General features: G+C 37.6%; 2 protein-coding genes across 3 annotated transcripts; both read right to left on the bottom strand.

Moving 5' to 3' along the window:
* Positions 1-63: 63 nt before the first annotated feature.
* On the bottom strand, positions 64-5,175 carry b3gnt9 (UDP-GlcNAc:betaGal beta-1,3-N-acetylglucosaminyltransferase 9). 2 transcript variants are annotated; one of them, XM_077193374.1, is made up of 3 exons: positions 4,857-5,175; positions 3,849-3,938; positions 64-3,616 (listed from the first exon to the last, which is right to left on the bottom strand). In XM_077193374.1, exon 3 carries the CDS (start codon positions 3,515-3,517, stop codon positions 2,180-2,182), a length of 1,338 nt encoding a protein of 445 aa, XP_077049489.1. In that variant the 5' UTR covers positions 3,518-3,616; positions 3,849-3,938; positions 4,857-5,175; the 3' UTR covers positions 64-2,179. The 2 variants fall into 2 exon arrangements, with proteins under 2 accessions (XP_077049489.1, XP_077049488.1); XM_077193373.1 differs by having other exon boundaries at positions 64-3,613; positions 4,857-4,990.
* Positions 5,176-5,318: 143 nt separating this feature from the next.
* On the bottom strand, positions 5,319-13,564 carry bbs2 (Bardet-Biedl syndrome 2). The gene is made up of 18 exons (XM_077193372.1): positions 13,436-13,564; positions 12,473-12,636; positions 10,027-10,254; positions 9,740-9,865; positions 9,588-9,650; positions 9,408-9,485; positions 9,215-9,319; positions 9,017-9,103; positions 8,444-8,579; positions 8,229-8,368; positions 8,001-8,139; positions 7,593-7,764; positions 7,277-7,406; positions 7,042-7,161; positions 6,827-6,964; positions 6,632-6,744; positions 6,402-6,550; positions 5,319-5,754 (listed from the first exon to the last, which is right to left on the bottom strand). The coding sequence occupies exons 2-18, from the start codon at positions 12,587-12,589 to the stop codon at positions 5,648-5,650; spliced, it is 2,148 nt and encodes a 715-aa protein (XP_077049487.1). The 5' UTR covers positions 12,590-12,636; positions 13,436-13,564; the 3' UTR covers positions 5,319-5,647.
* Between the last annotated feature and the right edge of the window lie 2,843 nt (positions 13,565-16,407).

Raw genomic sequence — 16,407 nt, 5'->3', positions numbered from 1 at the left:
ATCTTTTGTCTTTTGTTTAAAAAAAAAATGATTCACTTAATTTTCATGTTCACAGCAGGCTACTTTCAGAATCATTCAATTCAGTTTATTGTAAATTAAAAGACAGCAGGTCATCTAAAACAATGCAGCACACTAATCAAAAAAGTGGTGCAATTTGTCTAATTAAGGATATGTATACAGTATATAGTCTGTTCTATTATACATAACTTAGTACTTTTCAATGCATAACATTAGTGTCCATTTTGTGCATACATAATGTGTCAGATTCCCTTGCACTTCCTGTACAACATATTTATCATTTAGACAAAGTCTACAGTAATTTCCCAAAAAATAGAGAATAGTTTGAGTTGGATATAAGAATCCTCTACAGAAGCTTTTGTGAACCTTTTTTCTTAGATTTTATATTTGAGCAATTTTTTAAACAAGCCTGAAATGTTAAGATACGCGTCAACACAGATCACTTAAGAAGATTTTCACTGAATAATGACTTTAATATCTCACACAAAGCCATCAAATGGCTTCAGAGCATTTGGAATATAGCTGTATGAGTTGTACCTTTGCAGGGCAGTTGATAGTCATTGGATGTTTACTTTGTGTGGAAAAGTGCAGCATGTTCAAAAAACAATCATAAAAGGAAGTCATGTAAATGGAGCCCCCATATGACGTGGGGGGAAAAACAGATATCATGGCCATGAATTAAGAATTCATTAACTTAATTGATTTCATCATTTTAGGTAAATCGTGGCCATGTTGTACTGATTCATTACCTCATTTTAATTTAGTTAAAGACCCCCTGTGGTGAAAATAAATCTTTTAATGTTGTTTATATGTCTATGTGGTGTTTTTAATATGCTTTGAGACAAACCATGAGCAAATTCATAAGTCAACACCACTGCTGAGTATTTTCTCCTTAAAACTGCAGTGAAAAAAAGACAATTCGAAATTGCTGGTGTTTCTTAAACTACATAACCAATCACGTCAGCGTGTGGGCGGGCTTTAGCATATCACTAACTTTGCTGTGAAGCAGGGGAGTCTCGAGAGAAGCCAGGTTATCCTGGTATATTTTTCCGTTAATATGAAAAATTTTGTACATTTAGCAATATAGCGGGTGAATTATGTATATGATGTATATTACAATGTTATAATGAACTAATAACTTTCTCCACTGACGCTCTAAGCGTTTCTAAGAATGAAGCTATTCAGAAGTGTCTGACTCTAAGATGGCGGATGTGAACATGGTTTGTGTAATATTAGCAACACATTATTAGCTGTTTGATAACGTAGTCAAGCAAAAGGCTAATCATATGAATTATGTGTCCAGTGTTGTAGAGAGGGATACATAAAACGCATTACCATTCTGATTCATCGACTTGTAGACGAGCCTGTATGAGTGAGTGGAGACAGGCTCATTTGCATATTCATGGCTCAGCATGTACTAAATGAAGCAAGTGTATAGAGTTACATCCAAGCTGTTTTAAGCCATGAATAAATATTTTCACAGGAAAAAAACATGCCATTTTGGTGATCAAAGATGAGTTCTAGGGACAAAATTATTGACTACAGGGGGACTTTAAATCATGTCCATGATTTAACTAAACTAACAAATAAGTACAATGTGGCCACAATTTAACTAAAACAAGGGAACGAAATAATAAAACGTGGCAACTGGCCATGAAATGTTGTGGAAGCTTAATTCTTAATTTAGCTTATGGTATCTAGTTTTTCTTCCACGTCTGCATTTGACTGACATGCAGGTGAATTATTGCTTTAGTTTTTCCTCATATGTGACCCTGGATCACAAAACCAGCCACAAGTAGCACGGGCATATTTGTGGCAATAGCCAACAATACGTTGTATGGGTCAAAATTATCAATTTTTATTTTATCCCAAAAATCATTAGGATATTAAGTAAATATCATTGGAAGACAAAAAAAGATGGAAATGATCTTCCATGAAGATATTTTGTAAATTTCCTACTGTAAATATATAAAACATTTACTTTTGTGAGTGAATGCTAGCATAATCGCGAACATAAATGGAAAACATTAAAGGCGATTTTCCCAATGTTTCGATTTTTTTGCACCCTCAGATTCCAGATGTTCAAATTGTTTTGTGGCCCAGTCACATATTCCCTGTCCGTTTTATGTTTTATTTTCACAGTACAGTCATTTGCTAGAAGTTAATGCTCCACAAACACTTTTAACCCATAGTCGTTGTTCCTAAGCTTCTCCTTTGCTTTGTTCTTAGCAGTCATCTTGTCTCTCCATTGAAAGGGGAAAACCATAGGATCCTGACTGCTGTGACACTGAAGGTTATGGTCTTGCAGAAGGTTCCACATGAGCCAGATCTGTGGGACGGTCAAGCTGTGCACCACCATCAGCTCTCTGTAGAAGCAGGGGTCAAAGACCTGGAGGTGGGGGGCAGCGGACGGTCTCACAATTCCAAAGGTGCGGAAGCCTTCGTGGCGAGTCGGCTGAAGGTCGATCCTCAGCAGACACATGCCCAGAAAGACATCATCAATGGGGAAGAGTTCCACCTCTTTGCAGGCGAGGTGGAGCTTCAATGCGGTATGTCCCGACATAACAAAGCCACCTCCGCCAGCATAGGACGGGTAGATCCCCTGGCCGTAAATAAACTCGGGGATGAAGTACTTACTGTTGCGCCTGCGAATTGGTCTTGCGCGGACAATGATGTCGCCGACAAAAAGATCCTTATCGATCTCTTGACCCTCAAGCATCTCCAGGATATTGTCGATGTTCACGTAAACATCAGCGTCACCCTTGAAAATAAACTTTGCTTTGGGACAGCTAACATTGATCCACTGTAGGAAGTGGATTTCTTTTAGTGTCAAGTTAAAGAATGTGTCTTCAAAGTCCCACAGGAGGATGTCGTGAAAAGTGTGGCTCTCATATCCCAAAAGTTTGTCCCATAATGGAAGCGCTGTTTGATTTTGGGGTACACCGAGAAGAAAAACTCTCTTGACGTTCACGTCTTTCTGGAACACACCTTCTCGTCCCCATGTGTGTCGAACGACCTGCCGTTTGTCGAAGTCCGTTGCTACTGATTTTATGGCGATCAGCATGTAGGGCGCTCCTTCTGGTCCAGAACACTTTGTAGGCTGATCGATTAGCAGCTTGAAGTCCCGTTGGTCTTTTTTTCGAAGGTAATCGTAAAAGTCAAAGGAAGCATGTGTTGGTAGCAGACTTGCTGTCATTGAGGGTTGGAGAAATTTTGACTTTGCTTTCTGAGATTTGACCTTTGATGGTCGTTGTGCTTTAGGCTTGATCTGGACCTCAGGCTTGTAAGGAGGTATGTCTGGAGATTTTGAAGGGAACGGCTTTGTTTCCAGTCCCTTTGGTGCTCCACTGAGGAGGGTTCTTAAGCTGGTGGATCCATGTTGAATGTGCAATGTCCCCCATACGGGTGTCATACTTTGATGGGCATATAACAGCAGAAATAGCAGCACCAGCAGAATTAGGGAGCAAAGTATATCTCCCTTTATATAGACCTTTCTCATGGTGTGACCGGTTTTACTGTTATACTCCCATGAAATTCGGTAGAAGTCTCACATTCTTCTTAAAGTGTTTGGATTTTCTCATGGCCGTAGTAGATTCTGCTAAATAAAAGTAAAAAAAAAAGTCAGTTAAAACAAATGCACAATAACTGCTTGAAAATCATCATTTTGGTTGCATTTTCCTCCTAAAAATAAAATTCATGCTATATGTTTAACCTCTTAAAACACATAGCCTAACTAAATCTGCAGTTATATTTAAAATCATGTCCTTAAAACCAATTTCCTATTGTGTAAGATATGTCTGTATTTGAGAGGCATCACATATACTTCTTACCACAGCATCCTGGATGTCATCAAACAACAGGAGACACAGGATATTACTTGACCAAAGTTATGCTTCATAAACGGCCAGGACCGCATACTTCTATGGAAAAGGATACACAAAAAATGTATGACAGGAAACGCATCTGACCAATTTTGGAACTTGGAACTGGCACTTCAAAGTAAAAAAAAAAAAAAAAATTGTTGAAAGAGCTTAAGTGTCTCTTTCATGTGTTATTCACAGAAATATACAGTTGCTTTTCGAAGTCATCAGTCAGTTAAAAAAATTATATTCAATAATCAACCATATATAATTCGTCAACGTCACATAATGATACATTATTTTAAGAGATGTAAACTTCATTCCTCAAATATGTTCACTAAAATGATTAGCTCAATTGTACATTCTGTAACTACATCGTTACATCATAACTACAAGTTATGAGTTATTGAACCATTTAGTGAATTGATTCGTTTAAAACGCCAAGCCGAGTTGTGTGCCTACAAGTCTCCCGAAAGAGTGTTTCTTCTAAGCATTTATTTCCCCACTCATATAACAACCCTGTACTGTGTTTGCTCTACAACTGGCTTTATTATACTTCTAACGAACAAGATCTGGTTCACTTCGTTAACGAAAGAGCTTATTCACTGACACGACTCGTGAACAACCCAAAACAGCGACTCGTATTTGAATCTGTGCACGCGGACAATTCGTTCGCTTAAAAGATTCATTTATAAACAAACGCGTCACCGCATATATTGTTTATAAGCCTAAGACAAACTTGTGTAATTTAAATAATTGAAATTTACAAATGACACTCTAAATAAATTAAATTGCATTTGGTTGCAATATTTTAAAATGTACTAAACACTGTCTAATGCGATGAATAATATTCCCCTTCAGGATCGTTATTATAGTGCGTCTGCATTTCAAGTTGGTTTCTTTTTTTATTACACTATCGCGTTCAGCATTCTTTATAACTGTCTTTCATTGTTTCAAACATAAATTTACAAAACTTACCCAGATGACGGCGTACCAGGAGAGCCAGCACAGACAAGACAGCACTGCAACCAGATCCAAACATCTGCTTCCACTATAAAAGCTGCTACACGCGACTGTGGCGTGTGCATGTTTCAGAAAAAAACTTTTCCAACTCACTGAAATGCGCTAGGTTATTAGACATCTCTGTTCGCATCAAGTATGTTCGCAATAATTTACATGAGTTACAAGCGGAAGATTTCTTGCACATTTTTAAAGCTCTTTTATTGATCACGTGACAGCTCGAAGCCTGTTGGATGCATCGCGCGCCAGATGCCAGCGCAGCAACTCTTCGAGAGCCGGGAGCGAGGACAGGGAAGCGAGAACGCGCAAGAGAATTATGAATTCAGGAGAGTGTGTCCCATTGCCGCCCTTTTCTCTTTGCCATAATGGAAAATAAAACTAGATTCAACAGTTTAACAGCACAGATAGAATGAAAACAGATACATTTATATAATAATTTAATATCCTGTTTGAATACAGATAAAACCAGTCGATTTACAAACACATTGCCTTGGTACACAAATACAGTCTCTTTGGCTATCAAGTTGTGGCTAAGACTTTACAGTTACTGACAGATCAACCCAGTTACTCCTCTAAAACAAAACTGCAGCCAGGGAAGGCAGGATTCCAAATATCCCCTCATGCAGGCCTTTTCATTTCCCAGAAGGCTACTGGGCCCTTTCTGAGCATGTTTTGGGGGGTCTTCCCCAGGAATGTGGTCTGATCTTCCAGACTTCTGCACTTTAAGGTCTTTTAGGACCAGATGGTACTCAGGAGGAAGTAGTCCCTGCTCTCATGATTTTGAAAAGAGCATTGATGTTGTTGTTCTTTATGGCATCTCGACAGGCAGTGATAACCTGAGTTTTAGGTTTTCCCACTGAAAAGCATAATTGGAAATTAATTAATTATAATCATGATTACAATTAATTGCCAAAAAAAACAACTAACCATTTAAGACCATAGACCATTTAAGCTATTCATAGTTTTCAGTCATATGAATGGTCTGGCACCTGGAAGGCAAAACATCCATAGAACTGCAGCACAAGCCTGTCCATTTTCCATCCGTTTCAAACCACAAATAATTAGATGACGTCTCAAAAGAAAAGAAAAAGATATTTCAACAAACTGCAAGTTTGTGGCACTTGAAATCCATAAAAAACCAGGCACAGTATTTCAATCACGAAAAATAGCTGGACATTCTAAAACACTTAATCTGGCTTAATATACTTTTTAAAAGATCAAATTCAGTATGCATCTTATTGATGATGCATACTATATATAGGCAAACAGAATATGAATGCAAACACGCTACATTTCATGATAAGTTTTTACTTGAAAAAGGTTTTATATGAGAAAACTCACTGTTTTAGTACATTAGTAATCAGTATAAACCTGGTAAAAATAACTGCCGGGCAGTGGAGGAAAATCTTGTTTTGCCCTCCAGGTGGGCGTTCCTATACAGTGTGATGTCAAGTGAAAACTATGAATACTCATTAACTGTTTTCTTAGTAAATATCCACCCACCTCTCAATCTCCCTGCCCTTTGGATAGCCTGGTTAACTGATTTCAGCCGTGCGAGGAGGGCATTGTGATTATTAGACCTGATTTTATATTCATTAATCAAATCTCTGTTGAGGTCATACAGCTCAATGTAGCGTTTCTTCATGTTTCTCCTAAAAAACAGAATATCATTTCTGTGAGTATAATGACTTTGAGAAAGCGAGAGGACTGATCAATCAAACTAAGATGCTCACCAATCACCCATGAGTCTGGCATCTTCCGCCTGCACCAGCATATTTCTTACGTAGTTGGAATGATCTGCCATTGCCGCTGTGAGCTTTTGATGCACTGAGTGAAAATCATCCACCTAATACAAACATAAAAGGATGTTTGCAGCTAAAAGACTTCAAAAAAATGTTTATCTTAAAAGTGATGTTGCTCTTCTTAACCTCAGTAAGAGTGGTTCGTAGCTCTTTGAAGTAGACAGGGAAGTCAGCTTCAGCCTGTAAGTCTTCAATGGCCAGAAAAGAAGCAAGTGACTGGACCAGATCTCCAGCCAGATCAATGTCATCTGTTCTCAACGTGATCTGATTGGGCAGAACTAAGTTAGAGATTTTTTTGAGTAAGTAGCACACAAATACTGACAAACACACAATAAAAGCACCTCTCCACTATGCTGCATATTGATTCTCAGGAGATCTCCTCCACGCAGTGCGGTGAAGGTGATGTCTGGACTGTCAATGCCCTCCGACAGCAGAAAGTTCTGGTTTAGCCACATTACTACCTGCACACAAAGATGCATGCCTCATATTTCATCAGCACTATGATATACAACACATGGCACAATTATGTGACGTCATGCATACACAGTTCCATTTTGAGTGAGTGTGTCCTTTTACCCTCTGAGGTCTGTCATTGATGTTGAATGTGACTTTTCCTGTGGGTTCTGTGGCTGAGGAGTCAACGCTAAGGTCATACATCGAGAAGCGAGGCAGCTGACGTGTGATTTCAAATACGTGGAACTGTGTACTGGAGTAAATGGGGAAGAAGAACAGAAAAATGCTTCGTCATGAGGCTTCTTTGAAATTCTTCACCAAATATTTTTTCATAATACCTTAATTTTAAACTTAAAATAACTACTTGAATGAATCCTCAAAATGTAATCTAAATAATGGAGTTTGACAATCGTCATGATGATATTCCACATTTGTGTACCTTGTCTTTCCCCCCACAAAGGCTTTGATGTGAAGGTCAACTGGAATGTCTTTTGGAGGAATGATGGGGACACGGACACAGCCAGAGAGATTTTGAGCGCTAGGGTGAACCACGTGACTCTCACCTTCAAAAATCCCCTCAGCAAATATCAGCACGGCTCTAATGATTGTTTCTGAAGGAGGGCAGCAAAAAGAATATCATAATATTATCATTTAAAACTTCATGTTGATAGAGCCCAATGATTTTTCCCCCCCATATGTCATGTGTTGCTCTGTACAGGTCAAACAGATACAAATTTTAATATGGCTTTTATAACAGGTCTATATAATTGAACAAAAAAAAACAATAGATCAGCAGTAGTGCAGGTGAAAAAAGTGTTGCAACTTCGTTAAGATGGTTTAACTGTACCATTCGGAGTGGAGATGTTGAGCTCTATGTGTGCTCTCTGGCTCTCTGTGGCTCTTCGTACAGACAAGGCTGTCTGGAGCTGCGTGTTAGCTGGAATTACACCCATCTTAAATTCCCCCTCCGAAACTCCAGGAAGAGCCTATGTCACACAAATTACACTCATCGAAAACTGTATTGGGAACATCAACATAAATCACTACATTTTAACTAAAGAACAGCATGTATAACCTTGGAATTTTCCTCGTAGTTTCGTAATTCCAGCATCAAGTTCTGTTTACGTTGGCTCAGCTCCCTGATCAGGTCTTGTTCTACACTTGCATCCATTAGGTTTCCCTTCATATCCTTACTGGCAGGCAGATAGCCACGTACTGTAGGATGACACATATTTAATGAGACAATACTCAAGGGCAACATGCATTTACAATAAATGTTCGTCATCTCACCCTCTCCCTCCACAGAGGTGCATATAAGCTGAATCTGTCCATCCATGCGGTAGTCTCCCTCAACAACCCCAGCCACAGAGGATGAGAAGTTATCCTTAAAGATCACCTCACCAGTGCGATCACTGCGAGCATCAATCTAGACATGGAATCACAGGGAATCCTCTTTTTACTTGTACAGAAAAAACCTTGGTAAGTAAAATGTGAGGGTACGTTTCCGCGACAACGCTGTACTACAAAAGTTTTTACTTCGCGTTTACTACGTTGTCAAAATGATCCCTGTTCACATGGATCTGCGAAAATGACTTAAAATGCTGTATTATGCATACCCAGCCAGTAATTGTCACTTTGTAAAGAAATACTACACGCCTATAGACTGAACATTGTTTTCTCAAATTTGCGGTATCGTTTTCAAAAACTTGCACTTTTAAACCAGTTTTCAAAACATTGCATTTTCAGGACCCCCAAAAAGCTGTATTAGTGTACATGGACAGCCAAAACGTACAAAGTTTTCAGTTTTTATTTGAAAAAGGTGTCGTGTAAACAGCCACTCAGGGTAATTTCTAAAAGACTGACCTTTCCATTGGACCACCCAGTTATGAGCTCAACAACACCATCAGCATTAAGATCAAAGGCATGGATACTCATGGCGTGGTTTTTAGACTGTGAGAAAAAAATAATCTAAATTATTCCTACTCATTTATGTTGATGATCATTTTCCTCAATGCTCAATGCTGATTCAGGTTTAATTTTGAATGGACCAAAATGCACTACCTTGATCCTCCAGTAGCGTGCAGTGCGGTCATACACTCCTACTGTGCCATTGGCCAGAGCATAACCAAACCTGCTGCCGTGCATGTGACAAAGCGATGTGACTGTCTGAAAGAAACAGAAAGCAATAACTGTATATAAAAAAAGTTTCCAAAAAAATTATCCAAATATCAACCAACAATGTCATAATTCATACCTCATTTTCTGCCATCTCAGTCACCAGTTCATCCTCTCTGAACACCCTGATGTCAAAGTCGTCTGAGCCAACAAGCAGCTGGAAAGATGGGATGTATGGTCAATTTATGAAAGCAGTATTTTATAATAACTTAAAGTATTTTGTCATTATGACGTGAAAACAAAAAGAATAATGCCTCACCTCATTCTTGCCATCTGCAGTAAAGTCACAAAGCACAAGTGATCGTACATTATCTCCAGTGACCTTTAAAAAAAATAGGTGTACCTATAAATATCCTTCATAATTTTGTTTGTCAAATATATTTTAAATATAGGACACAAATATGATCTTACAGTCCAGAACTGGTCATTTCCCTCATAGTCAAAACCTTGCAGAGCACAGTTTCCACCAATGATGGCAAGGGTGGACTGGATATCTCCTAGGTTTCCCAGAACAATAGCATTGGCCCCATCAGTCACCTGTTATATAATAAGCACGTGATAAACGTTTTACTTGGATAGGAACCATTCAATCACCTGGTATCAATGTCTTAAGAAATCCATTTTATTTTAAGAATCCATTTTTATTTTTTGAAAACACTGCAGCTTTATGTATACAAGACATGCCATATAAACCTTACCTCCTTGTAGAAGACATCGGTGTTGTCATGCACATCATAAGCCAACAGGTTGGTTTGAGAGCCTACGAGCAGCGTGTGTCCTGTGGTGTTGGGTCCCAAAGTACCAGCCGTCAGACAGCTGACTGCCTGGTTGATATTCAGGAGTGAGATATCGGAGTCCTGGGTACTCTGACTCAGCCGGTGGGCTGCTGGCCTCTGGCCTCGAGTGTGAGGGTTATGGATAAACACCTGGATGGGATTAGAAGTTAAACTGGATGTCAGGGTCCCGCCGTGACAGTCTGTTTCGTCACCGTTTAATGTTTGCTTGTTTGTCTTGTGCTTCAGCACATAGCTTAGTCTTTGTTTATGTTGGCCATGTGCTCCCCTTGTCTTGTCTCCTAGTTTCCTTTTGTCTAGTGTTCCTTCACGAATTGTGTTCACCCGGTCCTCGTTTGCTCCACTCCCTTTATATTGTGCTTCCTTGCTGCATGTCTTTGCTGGTTCGTTTTGTGGTTTATTCTTGTTTGCCTCCCTGTGTATATGGTTAAACCTAGTTCTTGTCGTGATATTGATCTTTCTAGCTCTAGTGTATCCTTTTGCTTTTTTCCTTCTAGTCTTGTTCTAGTTTGTCTTAGTCTTTTGTTTTTTCTCTTGATTTTTTTTCTACTTTAGATTATCATCTCCAGTATCTAGTTCCTTGTCAGTTTTTTCTTTTGTTTTATTTTCTGATTGCAAGTTTCATTCATTTTATTCCTATTTTTTTTTGTTTTTGCTTCACAAGTCATTGTTCGGTTTCAGTCTTTATTTTTATATTTGCTATTTAATTACTCTCTTGTGCCTTGCCTGTTAATCTTGTCTTTTTCATTGTGAGTCTTGTTTTTCTCTGCCCTGCATCCTGAGATTTCCTGGCCACTGACCCTCACTGCCTAGCAGCAAGACTGTGGGAACAGATACTCAAGTGTCAAGCCTCTGGTTCTGGAAGCCTCTGCCTGGCAGCAAGACTGGTGCTACATCGGTCTTCCTCACCATCGTCCCACCTGGTGCTGCCTCTTCCTCTACACTCCTAAAGCTCGAGGTCGCCCCAGGACTGGTCTCAGTGGTCATCCTCCCTGCCTGTCATCGTGTTGTCTGCCCTGCCCTACTGTTTCATGACTCACTCTCCTTGTTGTGCCCCGTCTACAGTCTTGTCAATAAAACATCACTGTTTTACGCCCCTCTCTTGCAGAACCTGACACTGGATTGTACCGTGTGTAAAAATGCAAATGGATTAATATATATTAGATATGGTTTTTTTATTTTGTTTAAAAATACACATTTGAAAATGTCCTAAAATCACTTTGCTTTAACAATGTAAATTTTACATTTATAACAATAAGTTTTTCAACAAGGCACATAATGTGTCCACATTACAAAATTTGTATGTGTTCAGTTCAGATCCTTTTTGTATAATAAATATCAGAGACGTTAACTAAAATAGCCAATCACATCAATCCTGCTTGTCATGAAGACCACAAGGAGCTGCTTGTGTAAATGTACAAAAAAAAAGGCTAAATAAAGATTGGCAAAGCTACGAGCACTATGAAGTCCATTGTAATAAAATACAACAAACAAAGCTGGCTATGCTGCCAACCATGCTTAGAAAAAGTACTGTCAGAGAAAAAAAGAATGCAACTACATCAATGGCAAGAGTAGCAAAGCTCTCTCCATGAATATTCTTGAACAAAATATGTGCTTTGTACATTTTTGAATTTGCTATTGACGCCAAAAGGAAGACTAACTATTACAATGAGAAATATAATGTAATAGAACATATTGTAATACAATCTAATTTAATATTTTAATATATAATACTTTTTAATAGGAATGTACCAATAAGAATTTATTCTGGCTAATACGATTTTAACAAACAACTATTGGCGATTCAGACACTGATTGTCACTTTCTCTTATTTGAACTTTTGTTATAAAAATAGATTAGTCCTTATTAAAGTTACAAAAGTGTTTTAGTCAAGCGAGCGATTTTTTATGTCTTTTGTTGTATGATTAAAACACAGACAGCAGCACAGCAGGAATATTAGGCTGCTGTCACTTTAAAAGCTGCACGGATCCAATATACTGGTACATAAGCGTTTACATTCATTTAAGACATAACCAAGTATGTTTACAAGGATACTCGCCAAGACACTTAATTTGATATCATTTTGTGTGAATTAGAAGTGAAAGAGAACTCAATTCAGTATGTGTGTCCAAAAGTTATTTTCCATTTTATTTTAGCAAGTATTTAATTATTTTATCTACAGAAAAACGTTGGATTATGCAACAGACATTATACAGCTTAGAGCCTTCATGCAGTTAATGAATAAACATTTTTATACTATAGCTGATATGCCGATGGTTTTAAATTGATTAAAAAAAGCGGTCGATGCATCGGTGCATCTCTACTTTTTAATATAATACTTTTCACTTACCTTGCCTGCTTGCGTTGCTGCAGTGAGGCATGGATGTATCCCATCGTACTTTCCTATAGCAACCATTCGAGGGTTAATCTTATGGTTCAGTTTAAGGGTGAAGATGGGCACTAACATGGTGGCACAGCTCAACAGCAAAATCAGATGTTACCAATGCAAACTTCCTGTGAAAATACCATAAACAGATGTTAGATTAAAACACCATAAACAGATGTTAAAACAATGCCTCTGTAAACATTCACTGCATGTCCTAGAAAACCACAAGAATCTCCTACATGGATTGTAAGTCAATGAAGCATTATTGTGAATATATAACAGTTTTTATACTCAGTTTTGTATACATTTTCCGGTTTTGATATTATTTTTAAATGTTTAAAATCTACAGCTCAAAAATGTTATGTCGGTGTTGTCACTGTCAAATAAACAAAACATTTACATAATTAAAACCAATCTAAATGAATTGATAATGCTATTTTGGGTAAAGGGGAAATGATCCACAACAAGGATCTTAGCACATCTAACTCTACCCCTTCTCTCTGGGTAATAGAATAAACAGCTTCCTGCTTCTCGCCCGATGGGGCTTCCGTTACCTAGCAACAGTGGGCAGCTTGTCACGGCATTACCAAGCCACTTTTGCTAGCATGCTATTCTGCTAATCCTTTTAGTGTACACGTCTACTCACTATGTTTAAAAAAATAAGGTTTTACTTTGTGCTTCTATTTTAACATATGAATTATGCGACGCCATTTTCATTCAAAACGAAGAAATTTACATGCTATCTATATATTAGCCAGATCCAGGGAACTCAGTGTATTCTCTAAGCGTTGGCTAGGGCTGCTGCTAACTCTGCGTAGCTAATTAGCAGAAACCCTTCTTACTGTGCTTGGAGATGATAATGTGTGCACAATCATATTCCCTTTACTGCAATAAACTTAAGAGTTACATTAAATGGAAATGTCTTACCGCAGCCGCTAGCTTGTTCGCTGCCAGGTGTTGTATTCTGCTATTATTGACAGGACAAACTGATGCCCATTCCTTGGAGAGGATTGTTTCCAGCAGGATGTGCGGTGAGCACGCGCAGGCAGGGGTCCTGATTTAAGAACTTAACAGAAAGGCCATAATAAAAGTTGGCAGTTTGGCATCAAGAATAACTACTTGAATAATGTTTGTTGTTATAATGTTAAAAAAAAAGAAACTCGACACACCACGGGCCCAACAAGTAGAAATTCAAAGACAGACTCTAAATTTCTACTTTTTGGAGGCGTGTACGGACAAAAACACTAAAATACATGTTTGAGTTGTTTTAACTGAAAGCAACTTGCACTGACTTATCTTAAAATATGTCAGTGCATTGTTTTGTCTCAAGATGCACATCAGTGATGTTTTTTTTTTCTAAGGCAGGTTTGTGAAAGCTACTTAAATATCCTAATTTAACTAAGGCATAATCTAAACCTTGTCTGTGAAACCAGGCCATGGAATGGTGAAAGACCATCTCTGGTGAAGGTTTCTGTCAAATGTAAATCAAAGTCCAATTTGTTCGCACAATAAAAACTTTTAATATGATTTAGGCCTACTCAATTTTTTTGGTGAAACATTGTAACGCTTAAAAATATTGATTTAATTTTAAAGCAGTGAAATCAATTACATACGCTGTATGAACTGAGTAGGCTAAATGTACCGGTAAGTAAAACAAATAAGTAGATCTGAGTAACTGCATTTAGGCTGCATTATCAAATAAAATTGAGCAGAAATTGTTTTTTCAAAAACAATATTTGAGTAATATTAACTGTTTTTATTTATGAGTAATATAAACTTTTTTATTTCCTCTAAGCCTTTGTAAAATATTCCATACAACAACCGGTATAGGTACATGACATTGGCCTTTATTGTCGATGAGTACAGCAATATATTTTATACTGTTTTAACGTCATCTATACAATACCGCCCACATTTAAACTAATGTAACAAACATTTTAGAAGTAAAAATGAAACATTCAAGTGTAATCAACCGGTCTGTAGTGGTATCCCATTTCCACATATAGATTGAACTTCTAACTTTAGACCACCGTCCTGCGTTTCACTCTTAGCCAAAAGATGCTGCGACGCGACTGACTCCATCACCTGCCAATAAATAAACAGAGCACAGTTCTGACGAACATGTTATCATTCAAATTAATTATATTCATTTTCTTTATGAATAAAGTCATGTGTTTTGTGCAAGGCGTTTCAATCACGCTAAAACAAGACAGGAGCGACACTCGTTTAGGCGTTACGTTGCGGCTCTGTATGTTGTTTTGCATTAAATTAAATGATTTAAAGCACAGTAATGATTTTATAGATCAAATGAAACACACACACACACACACACACCTGAATTTCACAGAGGAAATGCACCAATTCTGCGACACTGAGAAGAGAGAACTGTTCTGTATGCTCAGTTGCAGAGGTGGGAGTAAGTCACACATGTGCAAGTCACAAGCAAGTCTCAAGTCTTAACCTTCGAGTCTCAAGCAAGTCCAAGTAAATTTTTTATAAAGGCAAGTCAAGTCAAGTCACTGCCTTATGTCAAGCAAGTCAAGTCAAGTCGTAGCTTGGGTCACAAGTCACTGGCAAGTCATACAAACGTTTGACGATTTCACGGAATTTATATATTAAAATAAGTTAAAACTACAGAAGTTGTGGACTATGGTTTTATTTGCAACATTTTTTTAATATATGCATTTCCACATATAGCTGAGTGGTTACTACAATAAAATTCTAAATGTAACTGAAATTAGGCCAACATTAAAGCATGAAAAAATAAATATGCCTCAAACATTGCAGAAGACCATTAAAAGGTATTAAACAATTCACAATTCAAGTATAATTCCTATGCGACCAAAGGCATTCTTCTATTTTTAATTATGAAGTAAAAACCGCCAATAGGTGGCGCCAAATTACCGTATTAATGTACGAGTCATATAAGCATTCATTTAACTTATGTTCAAAACTGCAGATTCGTTCTGGAGCTAAGCAACTAGGTCACTGAATCACAAATACGCATAACTCTTTCTGTGGCTTGTTTGGAACTATTGTCATTGGAGAAATCGAGCAAAAACAGAAAATATTTGGAATATTAGGCTATGTCTAAATGTCACATCACAATATTCACTCTTTGTTTACTGAACTGTTTTAGAATCATTATCACATTTGCAATCGCGATAATATTCTGGAAATATTTTTTTAATATCATATGTTATAATTATGAAAATAACTCATACTAGGGCATTTTTTTCCACCACATTTTGAATTTTGGGTGCAATATTAATTCTGCTGGCATTTTGATAACATCTAATAGATGTAACCCCTGATAACATCTAACCCTGCTTTAAGAGAAACATAAAACACGACAAAACATTAACAGTTTTCTATGTTGTTTTTTGTCATTGGAAAGAACGACATATTTGGCTTTAAAGCATGATTTAAAAAGAAATGTGGCAAATGTTATACAAAACATATGACATCATTAATTATCATTTGAATATTGACAACATTAAGCTACATTTGAAAACATAATTGTGTATAAAGAGGCATGCTGTTTTGACCAATATTCTCGATTAAAAGATAATCAAATTAACTATAACAAACAAGTTAAACAAGCCATAGCTTACTTTTAGACGTGGTGAATGAAGTTCGACTGTTCGTGGTTGTGATGGTCGTCCGATATCCCCTGCCAGTTATTATGCGTACAGCAAATCTTCTTATATGAATATAGTCAATTTCTAGTGTTTATATCCAAAAAGAAACGATGCTGGGAGATGTTTTTGTATTTAGAGCGCTCACAGATGTATGTTTTTTCTGGACTTGTGCAGTGTCACGCAATCGCGCAGAATCTGATGACTGGCTTCAATTGTTCCGTTGCTTTCATTTTGTTCATCAATTGATGTTGCGATGAT

Source organism: Siphateles boraxobius, unplaced genomic scaffold, assembly GCF_051911475.1.
Source record: "Siphateles boraxobius isolate OS27281-9 unplaced genomic scaffold, OSU_SipBor_1 31, whole genome shotgun sequence".
NCBI lineage: Eukaryota > Metazoa > Chordata > Actinopteri > Cypriniformes > Leuciscidae > Siphateles > Siphateles boraxobius.
This window is presented reverse-complemented; position numbering and strand designations above follow the sequence as displayed.